The 14806-nt window shown below is 28.8% G+C and overlaps 1 protein-coding gene across 1 annotated transcript; it reads right to left on the bottom strand.

The window, feature by feature from the left end:
- Positions 1-4670: 4670 nt before the first annotated feature.
- On the bottom strand, positions 4671-12257 carry LOC145202260 (eukaryotic peptide chain release factor subunit 1-like). Its single transcript, XM_090081805.1, has 13 exons — positions 11430-12257; positions 10423-10539; positions 9914-9972; positions 9528-9667; positions 9274-9412; positions 8496-8608; positions 8141-8218; positions 7837-8034; positions 7636-7729; positions 7384-7448; positions 5408-5480; positions 5210-5284; positions 4671-5117 (listed from the first exon to the last, which is right to left on the bottom strand). Exons 1-13 carry the CDS (start codon positions 11588-11590, stop codon positions 5029-5031), a joined length of 1401 nt encoding a protein of 466 aa, XP_089937931.1. The 5' UTR covers positions 11591-12257; the 3' UTR covers positions 4671-5028.
- Between the last annotated feature and the right edge of the window lie 2549 nt (positions 12258-14806).

Genomic DNA, 14806 nt, shown 5'->3' with positions numbered 1-14806 from the left:
ATGGCTTTATTTAGTACTAAGGAGGCAGAAAAGAAAAACTTGTTTCAATCAAAAACAACTTTTTTTTTGTATACTCCAATCATAAATTTAATTATGCCATTTTAGGTTGAGGGTAAACTCAGCGACAAAGGCAGGTCATTTGAAATTGCCTTATTAATTTATCTTGGCCAGTATAGAGGTTGGTGCCACCCTCTTTATCAACATACATATACCAAAACTTTTTGAATTTTAAACTGATAGCATGTATTTTAAAAAGAGTTGCTATTGATTCATTTTTGGTTGGGTTTTTGGTTGCCGCAATCAACTTTTTAATGCTATTTAAATTTTTTATTGCTATTTAAACTTCTCTTTTCGTGAATTCTTTTTGTTTTGAATCTTTTATTTAGAGTATCAAAGCCTCTTTGGTGCATTTTGAAGCCTGCTTATTGAATATTGTGAATCGGTTTTTAGCAAAAGTAGAAACCTCGTTTTAGAATTTTCTAAAGTTGCAAAAGAGGCTTTTTGTTCTAATCACCTGAAAATGCTCAATGAAAGTTTTCGTTTCATCAGATTTTTATCTGGTTCTCTTTTTTTTATCACATGATAAGGACTTCAGGAAAAATTCAAAATTTCTGAAAATAAGATTATTAAAACAAGGAATGCATCTGTTTTTGAGTTAGCAAAGGAAAAATAATATGACTGTTCAATGGAACGAGTTGATTTCCGTAAGAAATGTTAATAAGTTTTGCAACTTCTGGAATTTTACTAAAATAAATGGGGATAAAAAAATGTGCTCTGAAAAGCATCAAAATAGTGCTAAAAACAAAGATTATTAGTTGAACTAGTCGTTTTGTTAAAGCAAGTTTATTGAGCAAGTTATAAATATATATTTGACTGTATTGTGACACCTCCTCTTTCGCCAACTCACATCGCTCCTTTGACAAAACCACCACAATCCTTCATTCGTGGCACAGTGGGTTAGGAAGTGAAAGTAATGTTAAAAGTTGCATTAATTCTAGATCAAATGGTTTCTTTGTAATTGAATTTTTGATCTGAGACATAAAAAAGCCTTCTTAACTCATTCTCGTGAGTTTTTGTTCAAGAACATTTGCGAGGAAAAAGTGTTCTTGAAAAGTGTTCTTGAAAACCTTCTTACGAGATTTTTTAGCTTCTTCAGAAAATTGTTTTTAAAACTTCAGAAAGTCCCAATTGGTAAAGAAAATCGTTGTAAAACTTCATGCCCTTGTATTAAAATACAATATAAACTTGGTAGCATATGATACAAAGAGTACAATTCCACATACTTGTTTACAACATTTTTACCGTACATTTAGAAAGCATGATCAGTTTGCACTCCTGACGGCAATGTTTGTAACACACTTTGAATCATCTTTATCAAATGTAAATCATATCTAGTATTGTTAGACACTGTTAGAGCGTGCTTAAAAAAACTTACATCATTAGATGTACCTGAGCCAGCATACTTTGGTACATCAATAACAAGCCCAAGCAGTAATTTCATTTGTTCTTGCATTTTTTTTTAATAAAACATATACCTTGTCCTCTTCTGATCTAGCTTGATGTTTGCCAATACCCAGTTTACGTGATATGTGCAAGAAAACTTATCCCAGCATGCAATATTGAGAGATCAACCTTCAACCCATCTTGAGGTAAGAAGAGGAATGTTATTCATTTTAGAAGGCTTGGTATCACACACTGTGCAACATTAATCTTAATTTCCTTCATCAAACAAGCTCTAGTAACCATTCCATCCACCATAGTCAGTTCAATAATATGATTGCAGATGTTAATTAAGCAATTAGACTGCACTTTTTTGGCACTCATTGATGTATTTATTAAAATAAACAGATGAATAACTTAAATTAATACTAACTATATTTGTCGAGAATGTCTTACCTTTCTTCTTCCTTAAGAACTTCAATTGTTTCCTTCTTAAAGCTAAATTTTATAACTCGACTGTGCATAATAGAAGATTGTTATGGATTAAGCCATACTCCTCTTACCCATCAAATCCAGGTAATTCCAAATGAAAAATGCAGATGAGAAATAAACTTTCTTCTCGCCGTATTTTCCTTAGCTCATTTTCATTAGATTACTGCTTGTAAATATATTGACCTGTTGCAGAATTAAAAGGCGTAATGTAAATTTTTTTGCGTTAGGTTGTTTTAAGTTAAAGTAAGCAGTCCCTCTACAGATTAAGTGGGCGAGCAGCGGTATGATCTTTTACGTTCTGAAGATTAAAAGAGGCTGAGTAATCAGTGACACTTAAGTTGTCTCTAATATTTTGGCAAAATTTTTTTTTTTATGCTTCTTGAACAGCATTTTTAAGGAGAATAAATTTACAGTCTGCTTCATCTGCACCCAAAAAAGTCTGGTGATACAAACCTACATAAACAATCCACAATCAAGAATCAGAGCTAGAGCTTTTTCTTTTGTATAGAATACAATAGAATCAGATGGCTGATTATAATCTACTAACTTTAATATAGGTTTGGCTTCTTTTTTGATGACAGCAATCTGCTGAAGTCAACAGTGCTAAGATGATACAGATGTCACTAATAGTCTTAATTTTCTTCTCTTTTTATTACTAAATGGATTTTCAAAATTTACTGGGGGTATGCCACATACTTTGGGTGTAGTTGAAATGAGAAAATGATCAAATTAATTGAGAGTAGGCACTAAAATCAGTTCAATTTCCAGCCATTCCTTATTTTGATTATACAAAACGAACTTTGAAGCTTTTACAAGTATGGAATATTTGACGAAGATGCTTCATGATTTTTGATGATTTATTATTGTCAGTTAAACTCATGCCATTTGTAAATGCATTTAAACTGTTCCGATCAGCTATCTTTAAGTTTTCTTTTACAATAAATCAATAAATATCTATGCCTATATTTTAACACCTCCTCTCCTCTTCCCTCCCAGAGGTAAAATAGACATTTTCGCAATTTTAACTCTTATGATCTTTTCACATTCAATTGAGCTCCATGCCGCTCCGAATCTATGCAAGAGACAGAAAAAGGTCGTATAACACACTATTTTTTCTCTTTTAATGAACTCAAAACAAACATAAAAGAAGAATCTATACCCTATTTCTTCCTTTTTTTTTCTTCCTTTTTTTTTGTCATCTTCTAAATATACTTTTTATTTCTATTTTCGTAGCTTTTTGTTGTTTTTAACTTTTTCGCTAAAAGAAAAATTCAATTGATAATCAACATGTTTCTATTTTAGTTTTCTTTGTACTTCGTATTTTTTGCTTTGAAGTTTTAAAACCTTTCGTAATGCAGATTCTTTTACTTCAGTAAATCTCGAGTTTATAGTTATAAACTGCACTCTAAAAATTTTAATGAAACACTTATTACATAAAATAATAAGCAAAAGATCAAGTAAACTTAAAATATTTTTTTTGAAAACGTCCTTTTAAAAAACAAAAATAACCTCATGATCATGATGTGCATGTTGAATCAGTTCTAAAGGCAATTCAAATAACTTGATCGTTTCTACTTTCGAAGAAAGTTATCAAATTATTTGCATCACCTTCACAAGTTAAAATTTTGTTTCGCCTGAATGCGCCATTAATTGCTAGTACTCTTTATTGATTTTCATTTCTTTGTCTTTTTATTGAGTTTTATTTCTTTGTTTTTTTATAGTATTCCGCAATTTTAAATTCATTTAACAGAAACTGCGATCAAAATCATGCGGCCATTACATTACAGCAAAGCAAATAAGATATTTTCCCGCCTTTTAATTAATCTTAAAGATGTTTAATTAGAGTTGATGGCCACCTCAAGCCGCGGATGTTCTTTGATTAGAAATTTTTTCAATGAATTTCAACTTTTTGCAGCGTGTTCTGTGTCATTACTGAGCTGATATTTCCATCCAAGTGGCCTCTTATACTCGGCATATGAAAGTATAACCTTGTAAATGATTTCCTTTACAAAACTCGATCGAAGGTACCATCAACACGATGAATTCGACTAATCATATCGCAATTGAAGTAGCCCAAGTTGATACTTGGAACTAAAAATTTAATTGACAAGACTAAAATGTACTTTATTCTGCAAAGTCCAAACAGCATAAACTTTGACTATAAACAACTTCGAATTATATTGTCCCAAACTTTTATATGCAGTGATGATGGCGTTTGGTAAACTCGATCTGGACGATGCAATTCTTACAGGAAATCGATATTTTCTTGATGCCTTTGAAACAAGTACGCAGACGTCGTTTTTAAAAGTTTTAACAGCGCAGTTGATTCTGTATTATTAGCGTGATTCTGCAACCAATCGAGTAGTTGGATTTTTTTGGATCGTCTTGTTAGAACTTTGTGATGATCCTGTCCTCGGTAATACGAGATAATCATTAGTCTTTTACTTCTTTCAATTGATTCAAACCACTTAGCTGTTCGCAATGTTTAATGACATCACAAACTCTTGGACGTTGCAAATCGCGTTTCAATTTTTACAACTAATTTGTTTCTCAGAGAAATAATTTGTTTTGTAGAAAAATTATTGGTCAAAAAAATGTTCAACTTCCTTTAATGATAAATATATTTTTCTTTTTCACGTTTTTTTTTCTTGTTGTTATCTTACAAAAGAATTATATAAAAAACTTCCTTTAAATCAGAATCTTGTTAAAATCTTCAGCTAACAAAGAATTCGTAAAGATTCACGTAACTTTTTATTCACTTCAACTTTATTTTTAAGTCAAGTAACAAATGCTCTACACATCACATGCTCATATTATAAAACTGTTCCTCAAAATTCACGCTCTCAATAATACCCAGAAGACTTTTCACCACTTTTCAATTCAAAAAATATCATAAATTTATGCTTCTTTCTTTAAAAATAATTTTAAAACTCTCAAAATTTAAGAGCACAGTATGAAAAAGAGAGATTTATTGCTCTGCAGATCAAACTTGTTTAAATAATGTATTTCTTTGAACCTCCCAATAACCACTGTGATAGAAACTAATTTGAATACGAGATGAGCGGTAGAGCTTTTGAAAGATGTAACTCACTTCACTTAAAAAATGTCATCGTCATCGTCGATGTCCAAATCATCCAATTCATCAGCTTCCATAGATTGAAAGTCAACTTTATAACGAAGTAAACCTAGAAGAAATGTTATTTGATTAGTCAACAGCAAGAAAAAAAAAAAAAAAAAGCTATAAGAGTCATTTGAAAAACTTTAACACTTTAATTACCTCCTATACCACCAAATCCTCTGCAAAACTGAGAACCTTCTTGAGATCGGTCTGTAACTATTTCTAAATGAGCACCTGAAGACAAAAAGTAACAGAGATATAAAAAGAAACCCTTTTATATCCAATATTCTATTTTTGTTTTTTTTTTAAAAAAAAAAAAAAGAAAAAAAAAAAAAAAAAAGATAAAAATGTAATTACCAAATGATTTGTATTTGTTTGCTAACCATTCTATTAGTGATGTTTTATCAAGAACTTCTAATTCAAGACCTGTCTAAAAAAATGTTTAATATTATCAGGCAAACAGAAAAAATGCACCAAAGAGTACTGTAAAGATTTTGATAAATGTACAACTTGCTTTAACCGCTCCTCTTGAATTAAAGCCTAAGGAAAAAGTCAAAATTTGAATTAAGTGCCCACTTTCATTAAATGGAAACCCTAAAATGTAAACTAAGTATTGGTGTTTATTTGAAATATTAAGTGTTTGTTTAGAAAAAAGAGAGCACTTTTTTTTAAACTATGAAAAGAAGAGTTATACAATTCTTTCTATTTCCTTGTTCTCACTGAATACTTGGTAATTCAAGAACAACGTTTGGGCTACAGTTATCTTAAGATGTATTTTATAGCCATGTTAGCAGAAAGTAATCCAATAAACATTCTATTTTGAAGTGCACATTTATTCCTCTTTTTATTTGGGCTTGAACATATAACAAACTGAAGCTGTCAAGAAATTTCCATAAACACAATGACAACAAACAACCACAAATTTTATTTCATCTACCTAGCTTCACTGTAAACGTTTTCAAAATAGTAAACATTAAACATTAAAATCTTCATGTTTCAATGTTTAAAAGAGAAGGATTTAAATAGATAATTTTCTTTTTTCATGGTAAAATAGAAATGAATCGCTGAAGAAAAAATAACCAAACATTGAACAATTAGCATTTATTAATCATCAATTTAGAGTAAATCTGTAAATCCATAAGCAAAAGAAGTTTTTTTTTAATCAAGGTACAGAAAAATTTATTGTATGTGCAAAATATTAGCAAGTGATGGACAAAGAAAACTCCTAGACTCTCCCCCCCCCCCCACTTCTAATGGATAAAAGTCATTTTTGGTAGCAAGAATTATTGCAGGATTGCTTAAAGACTTAATGATAATTTTCCCAATGTTTTGTATGCACTTTTCTAATAAGACCATATTTCTTCAAAATACCAGACCTGCTCTGTAAAAAAAAGTGCTTCAATTTCTTTGTAGGACAACCACTACTCTGAAAGATCCATGGTGATGAAAAAAAAAAACTATAACAAACAATACTAACAGTTTTTAGTGCAAAGTACAATACAAATATTCTGTACAAAGAATTCAAAAATACAATTTTCTATTGCACCAAATACAAATGGATGCATGGATTTAAGCAGATGCCTCCCTCTTTATTACAGGTTTGGAGTTTTTGGATAAATTGTAATAAGATTATAACAATACTGAAAATATTATTGTACCAGGAGGGTGTACTCAATATATCCAGGCCCCTGAAGTCGCCTGAAATAAGCCCTTTAAAACCAGAATTAGCAAGTTTTTTAATAAGTGGTTAGCAAACAGGATACACCAGCACACAAAGGTAGGTAATTTACAATCTGTTTAAAAAAAAACTGGTTGTAACTTAGGTTGGGGTTAATTAGTCACTTAAAGCCTGTGCTCTAATGACTGTTGCAACCAAAATAAAGGCCACAAAAATAGTCATTTTAGGCTTTGTAAGCTTTAAATTGATGGGCTAAAAGTACTCCAAAAGATAATCACTACTTTTTGAGATTCAATATTTCAAAAATCCCTTTTTAATATTGTTTAGAAAGACACTTTGTTTTAGAAGATGTAGATAGAAACTTAATATCGTATAAATCTTAAGCTGATTTTTGAAGGATTTTTATGAAATATTATTCTGAATAAGAGAAAAAAAGTACCCACATCCCTTGCATAAGCACTCAGGTTAAAAAAAACAGGGAATTTAGCCCTCAGATTAGTGGTTATTTGAATCTTTACAGTTTATTTCATTTATATTCTTATTATGAACTTACACTTTTTTAAACTAAAAAATTAGAAATTTAAATTTAACAACTGTTTTTTTTTATAAAACAAAAATAAGTGAAATCTGTATTAATGATTACATTAAAACTTACCTCTTTATCGAGGAAATGGCTTCTGTCTTTCTCTTGATCAGGACTTAACAGCAAAACTTTTACTTCTAAAAATTTCCCAATTTATTTATCATGACTTAAGCAACATGCATTATTTTTATAAAGAGAAGATCATATATTCAATTTGATCTCTTTTACATTACTCTATTAATACTTAATTTCAACTACTTTTTTTTCAAATGCATTAACTAGATTTGATAATAGAGCTAAAAAGTAAACTGTTGAATTACTCACCATCAACACTCCCCTCAGGGTTTTTAAGAACAATTCGCTGTACATCCATATTCTCCCATATTATCAGTGTTTCAACAGCACCCATTTCTAATGCCTAAAATAAAACTATTCTGGTAAATTAAGTTTCTAATCTTAAAATAAAGAAAATATAAAGCTATAAAAATCTTTAAGATGTTAAAGAAAATAAAAAATAATACAAACTTTAATAGTATCATCTACACCAAAACAAAAACGTCCAGTATCTTGAGAGATTTCATCAAAATATTTTCCGATTAATTTTTTCTCTTGAATGAATTTGACATTAGATAAAACTTCAGCAGAGAGTTCAATTGCTTGATTGAAACCATTTTCACCACCATAAGAAATATCAACTATTTTAAGAACTTTAGCTTGCAATCGCTAGTAAAAATAAAGTTTGTCTTTAGCAAACTTCAACTAGTTAAAGCAAAGTGTAAAACTTTAAAAAATATATAAAAAATAATTGCAGATAAAAATTCCAATTTACTTGGTCAAACATGTCAGAAGTACTTAACTCTGACTTAAAATCTGCAGAACCTGCCATTACAATTCCTGTAACGTTTACCTAAAGATAGTTTAATAAAATTTTGTTAGCGTTGTGAAAAGTTAATTTGATTCATTTGCTTTATAATAAATACTCAATTAATTCAAATACAAAATCTTCTTTCTAAATTGCTATAGTAATTTTGAAATTCAAAGCTCTTGATGGAGCTGTTCAGTGTACTACATTAAATTATACTTTGTTAATGTGTGCGTGCATGCATGCATGTGTGTACATGCGTGCCAGTTAAAATTCAAAATTTCTTTGAAAATCAATACTAAAAAAATTTTTTAAAACTTACTTTGTCATTAGTAATAAACATTTGAACAGCAGTTTCTGCAACTTTTCTAACATAATTATGACGCTTTTCCATTCTCAGACGTGCAAAACGCAATGCTGACTGACCTCCACGGCCTACACTCAAATGAAGATGGAATTTAGAATTATTATCATTTTTTTTTGTTTATTTACAAAATTTTGTTATTGAAAATATGTAATGGAAAAGCACTAACAAAAGATTTTTTAGTTTCTCTGATTAAGCAAATAGTTTTGAAATTGAAAAAGAAAAATCAATGTTTTTCTTTCTTAATTTACATTTATAAAGAGAACTTTGTATTTTGCATGAATTTCACTGAGCTTAAATATAATGGCATTAAGTACACTTTTCAACCAGCCTATTTTTATCTTTTAACTTTCTATCATAATTAAGTCATTTGTTTATGTCACTTATATTCATGTAGCATATGATGTTTTATTCATTTGTCTTATGGTAATTATGGTAATATCTGTAACTAAAAATTTAGTATTTATAAAATATATCTTTTGCATAACTTGTATTTTTGAAAAGTTACTCACTCTTCATAAATATGTAGATAGTCTAAGTTAGTTAAAAGATTCCATGAAAAACATTAAGCAATGGATTTGGTCAAATTGTTAATAGAAAATCTGATTTTATCAAAGAAAAAACTTTATATAAACAAAAAATAAACTGGAAACCTGTTGTTTTACTTCTAAATTTTTTTAAAATTGAAATTTATGACTGATATAAGAACTCAATGGTAAATCTACCAAAACCTTACCATGTTTTTTTGGTAAATCAACTGTGAATTTATGAAGTACATCACGAGTATTACCACACAACGTTCCAAATAAAGCACCATTACCATCCATAATAATGAACCCAAATTTATTATCATCTTCAAGAAGAGCAGTTAAAGCCTTAAAAAGAAAGGGAGTTAAAACAATAAATTCAAAATATTTAAAAAAAAAATAAATGAAACCATAGTTAAAATCATGGTTGTATATAGTTTTAAACATGTAATAAAAATGTTACCTCAGTGTGAAATTTGTTATCGCATAGATAAAGTGATGTATTAATGGGCTTGAAAGGTTCAAAATCTATATTCACTTTCTTTTCTTTTCCCTCATTAGTTACAATAGTACCACAGTATACAACCAAACCATTCGGAGGAACTTTAAATTTTAAATATTATCAAAAAATTTCAATTGAAAACAGAAAAGTCTAACAAAAATAAAATATTGTTAAAAAATAAGTTTTAGACAAATGCTGCAGCATATTTTGTAATACATTTTAACATATTTTTCATCTTAGCAAGTAATGTTATGCCTTATCTTTAGCTTTGGGTCCTGCAAATTACCATTATAACTGAAAAATATCACTCATTGAAAATTATAAAAATTATTACTCATTTTTCTTACCTTTATTATATAGCTTTAGTCTGTTTTGTACTGATGTAATAGCACCAAGAACAGAGAGTCTAAAAAATATATACAAAAACTTTAAAAAAATGTGCAGAAAATTTTAAAATTTTTTTCTCAAAAAAAAATTTACTTGTAAAACTTTGAAAAAAGAAAAAAATGCACCTTGAAAACCTATCTATAACCTTAAAAAGTCATTTTTGATTAACACTGTTGATTAAACTAGGGGGTTTTTTTACAGATGTCTATTTAATCCTGATTAAGATTGTGATTTTCTTCCTACAGGAGAACTTTTGTAACATTCTGTTTATTCAACCAGCTTAAGTTTTAAACTGAGCAATAGACGATGGTTGATTTCTTGTGTATATAATTTAAAGTTAAAAAATCAAATTTAAAACAAAAATTTGTAATATAAACTTTTAAAAACAAATAAAATTTATAATTTAAACTTATAAATTTATCATAAAAAGTCAATACATAGTTTTTACAGAGTCATTTTTATAGTTTACCTGTTAACTCTGCTTTTTATATTTGATGCTGTTCCAAATTCATCAGCTAACATTTTTGAAACTCTCGATATTTGATCCTTTGGAGGTATAATAAGTGATATCATACTGGTGCCATTTCTAAAACATTTAGTTAAATAGTTTGGGTAACAATTGTAATAATATGTATATTCATAAACAAGTAACCTCTTTGAGGTGATCTTAGGCTCAGAATATCAGAACCATATGGCTTTAATGAATTGATTTGTTTCTGTTAACTTAACTTTTAATGCACTTTCTTATTTTACATATATCTTAGGGTTATTCTAATTAGGATAATGAAAAAATAATTAAAAAGATTGTGTTTATTTTTTTTGTGTTTATTTTTAGCTAAAGATCATTACTTTTACTAAGAGCTTTACAAATTGGAACAAATTTTTTAAAAAAATTTCATTTTCAAGAAAAACTTCAGAATTCCATACAACAGTCATTAACTCCTTTTTTTCTAAATAAAATAAAAAAATACTTTGTTTTAAAAGAGATTTAAGTCCAGGATTATTTGAAGTATGTAATTTTAACTCATTCACTGCATTCATAGTAGTTAAATTGCTTGATTGCTTTATCTTTTTTCAGCAAGTTCTGTTCCTATTACTCTGGAGATATTTTCATCCACTAGGTTTCTGCTTTATAAAGATCTTCTATTTTGAACTCTTTTTTGTTTTATGAATTTTTATTTTATAAGTCCTATTTCTTTAATCTTTTAATTTATTATATTGCTTTAATTTTTTAATTTATTATATAGGTCCTATTGCTTTAATTTTTCAAGATTGTGGCGTTTTGAAGATATTGTAAAATAAAATCTTTCATATAAACTTTACAGCTGATTATTTATATACAAGAATTTTTTAAAAGTGTTTTTGGTTTACCAGAGTTACCGGAAAAAAAATTAAAAGGTGATTGGTAGAGAGTTAGGAGCAAGTACTAGATTAAAGTTACAGCTTATCTTCCCTTTCACAATAAAAATCACTCACCCTCTTGCAGCCTCCAAACTTCTAATAAGTTTTTTTATTTTCCATATTTCAACATTTCGATCGGATTCTGCTTCTGGATTGTCAAATGAGGACATACTGTGAATTATCTTTTTAGTTCTCAATGAGCAAACAATTATAAAATTAATGAAAAAATATAACATCCCTACTATTTTTAAAGATAAGTTTAGTTATTGGTTTAAATTAGATATTGTTAAAGAAATTTAATGGTGCAACATTTTTAAAAGCAAAACAAATTTTATGAGGAAAAATTCTTAAAAGTAAATGAATGACATATTGAAACTTAAAAAATTCTAGAAAATTACATCTTTTTAACATCCAGAATAGAATTAAGAGAAGAATTAAAAGGAATAAAAAGATATTTGGTATAGAGTAAATATTATCTTGCGTTTAACACGAGCAGAGAAACATACTGTCAGGAATATTGCTTTAAAAGCACTCCCATTTTTCCTCGTAATTATATTTTTAGCTGTTGTTGTACGCTAGGGTCAGTTTCCTTTTAAAAGAGCATCTAACTAGCTAATGTTTATTATAAAAGAGCATCTAACTAGCTAATGTTTATTATAAAAGAGCATCTAACTAGCTAATGTTTATTATGGCAAGCTCGGTAACTCAAACCAAATGCTCGTTTGCTGCTACTTGTAAGTAAGAGCGTAAAATTTTTTTGAACTATATTTAAAATTGAAATTTAAAATCATCAAATTAAGATATTTTTCATAATACCAATTCGTTTTTTAGCCAGCAAAAAAAAATTATCTGAAACTTTATACGTTTACATGTGGTAGATTTCAATTATTATGTTGCAATCATATCTGTAAGCATTATGCAGACTAAAAGAAATGGTAAACCGCTTCAAAGACCGCCAACTTTTACTAAACAGAATCTAATGAAATATCTGGACTGCAGGTTATTCAATAAAACTACATGAATTTAAAATAATGTGCTGTGGTTAAAATTGAATAAACACTTGGATTCGTACATTTTCGATTCAGATTAAAAAATCTAGCTCTCACATCAAAATTCATAATAATATGGTCTGCAAAATAGTAAACCAAGAAGTTGACGAAGAAAGGTTACAATTAGGGAAAGTACATTTTCTTTGATATCTTCACAAATTTTACTGAAGTTGACATAAGTTGTTCAAAATTGAAAGTTTATTGAAGCTGTTCTTCTTTCGATTTATTATTTCCCTAAGTTGTGCTCTTGCGCACAAATTATATAACGAACATAAGTTTGGGTTGGAACCTTTTGAAAAAAGAACCTGCAGAATGACGCCATTTTAGCGGGAGTGTAGACCATTTTTTTTATAAGGAAATTGAGGAACTTTAAAAAATAAAATTGATTGTTGAAATAGATTACAGGTATGTGATTTAAAGTGCTGATCGACGAATGGAAAAAAAGAAATTTAATTGCAATTTGAAGATTCCCATTTTCTGGTACTTTACAAACTCAACTCAAATCTACAAAGAATTTTTTTTTAAGCGAAATAATTCTATGATCCACACGCCCCTCTATCGCGCTCCTCACTCCTTTCGGTAAATTTCCTAACCATTTTTTAAAATTGAATTTTATGAAATCTTTATGTTTCTGCTATATTGATATGTTTACTGTAATAAATTACAGAATACTTTGTCACAAAAAATACTAATGTAATTAAAACTGTAAAAAATCCCCCCTTCCCCACCTATCTTAAAAATTTTTTTTTTGAGATATCTTTTAACAATACGATGTGTTTATTAAAGATTTTTTAATCAGAAAAGAGATTTCTCTGGTTCGTTTCAAATGTAATTAAAATTTACTTCTTTCCGTTCTGACTTCTAATCACACAAAAGCTACAATTTACTGACTTTTTTCTATTCTGGCATTTTACCATTCCGTCATCTTTCCGTCTGATATCTTTCCATTCTGACCTTTTTTCGTTCTGACTTGTTGTAGTAATATCTCTTAACAAACCTCACCCACCCTCCCCACTTATACATGCGTCTAGTTGGGAAATAAAGTTTACAAGAATTGTAGTGAAGAAAATAATTTCGTAGGTTAATGGAATTAAAAAAGCTTTTAGATAGCATTTAGGTAATGCACATCAACACAAGTATTTGACACATACCTTTTCAGGGTGAATTAGTAAAATAAAAAACCATTTCACCGTTTATTCTGTGACTAAGAAACTCTTAAAACCTTCATGTGACAGCTCTATAAAACAACTTGTTACATCGGCAATAAACAATAAAGCAGGAATAAAATTTATTAACACTATAAAACACAAGAAAATACATGGGAAATGAAAACTTTTGAGCACCTTTTAAATGCTGAAAAAGAGAAATTACTCAGCTAAAGCAAAAAAAGTCAACTAATAAATAGCTAGTTTGGTAATTAGGTAGGAATACATCATCACCTAATACTCTTTCAAAAAGATTGCAGAACGCGTTTTTTCCATGTATTTAACACCATATTCGTTTTAAATTTTAGTTCTCTCGCAAAAAAAGACATGGTAACTAAATGCTACATTGACGCAAAAGCATGTTATTAAACAAACTCTTTAGTTGGATTAATTTACATAAATGTTAAGAATTTCTTTTAACATATTTTTTACTTATTTTAAAACGTGCGTGCACCCTTACGCGATATTTTGCGACAATAATTTAAAACCATCTGTTCTAACGGTTGTCAAAGTTTCTCTTCTTTCACATCTGGATTTTATTCATACATCGAACATTGTTTTAAAAAATAGCCGGAATTAGTAACTGCCACAACTTTAGCTGCAATTTCTTTTTGAGAACGTATCAAATTCCGCTCTATTTTTCATTCTGCAGAGAATCCCTAAAGCATCGTCTGCACGACGTCCGTAAGATATCCATAAGTCCGTAAGACGTCCGTAAAACGTCGTGCGGACGTTGCATGCCCACTGGGGTAGAGAAGAACATAAATCATAAGGGTTTATACCATATGATGATCGCTATTGTGTGAAACTTTAATTAATTCAATATAAACCAAACTAATTATTATAATAATAATATATTCGCTCTACTTATTCTACGCTGTATTGAGCACTACTACTGGAAGTATTAACCTAATTTTACAATACTATATATATATATATATATATATATATATATATATATATATATATATATATATATATATATATCACAATGTAATATATACAGAATTCGACAAAACATTTGCAACCAACATCGAACAATGCTAAAAAGTGTTCCTAATTTTACATGTCTTAAAAACAAAACAAACTATACTACCACAGCAAACAGTTCAGGAATCTGGAGTCATAGCATGCCATGACATGAGCAATCAGCTGACAGGTGACAGCACACAGGCAGAATTTCGTTGACAAGTGCCAT

This window comes from Hydra viridissima, unplaced genomic scaffold (assembly GCF_058129835.1).
Source record: "Hydra viridissima isolate aposymbiotic clone 2 unplaced genomic scaffold, HvirCarnegie_v1 scaffold_3, whole genome shotgun sequence".
Lineage (NCBI taxonomy): Eukaryota > Metazoa > Cnidaria > Hydrozoa > Anthoathecata > Hydridae > Hydra > Hydra viridissima.
This window is presented reverse-complemented; position numbering and strand designations above follow the sequence as displayed.

What these genes read in the sequence shown, in the direction of transcription:
- LOC145202260 (XM_090081805.1), bottom strand. Translation starts at nt 11,590, where the DNA reads ATGTTATATTTTTTCATTAATTTTATAATTGTTTGCTCATTGAGAACT. An exon ending in GTGTAGATGATACTATTAAA is followed by an intron (nt 7,730 to 7,836) that starts GTTTGTATTATT and finishes GTTTTATTTTAG; the next exon opens with GCATTAGAAATGGGTGCTGT. An exon ending in AAACAAATACAAATCATTTG is followed by an intron (nt 5,285 to 5,407) that starts GTAATTACATTT and finishes TTTTGTCTTCAG; the next exon opens with GTGCTCATTTAGAAATAGTT.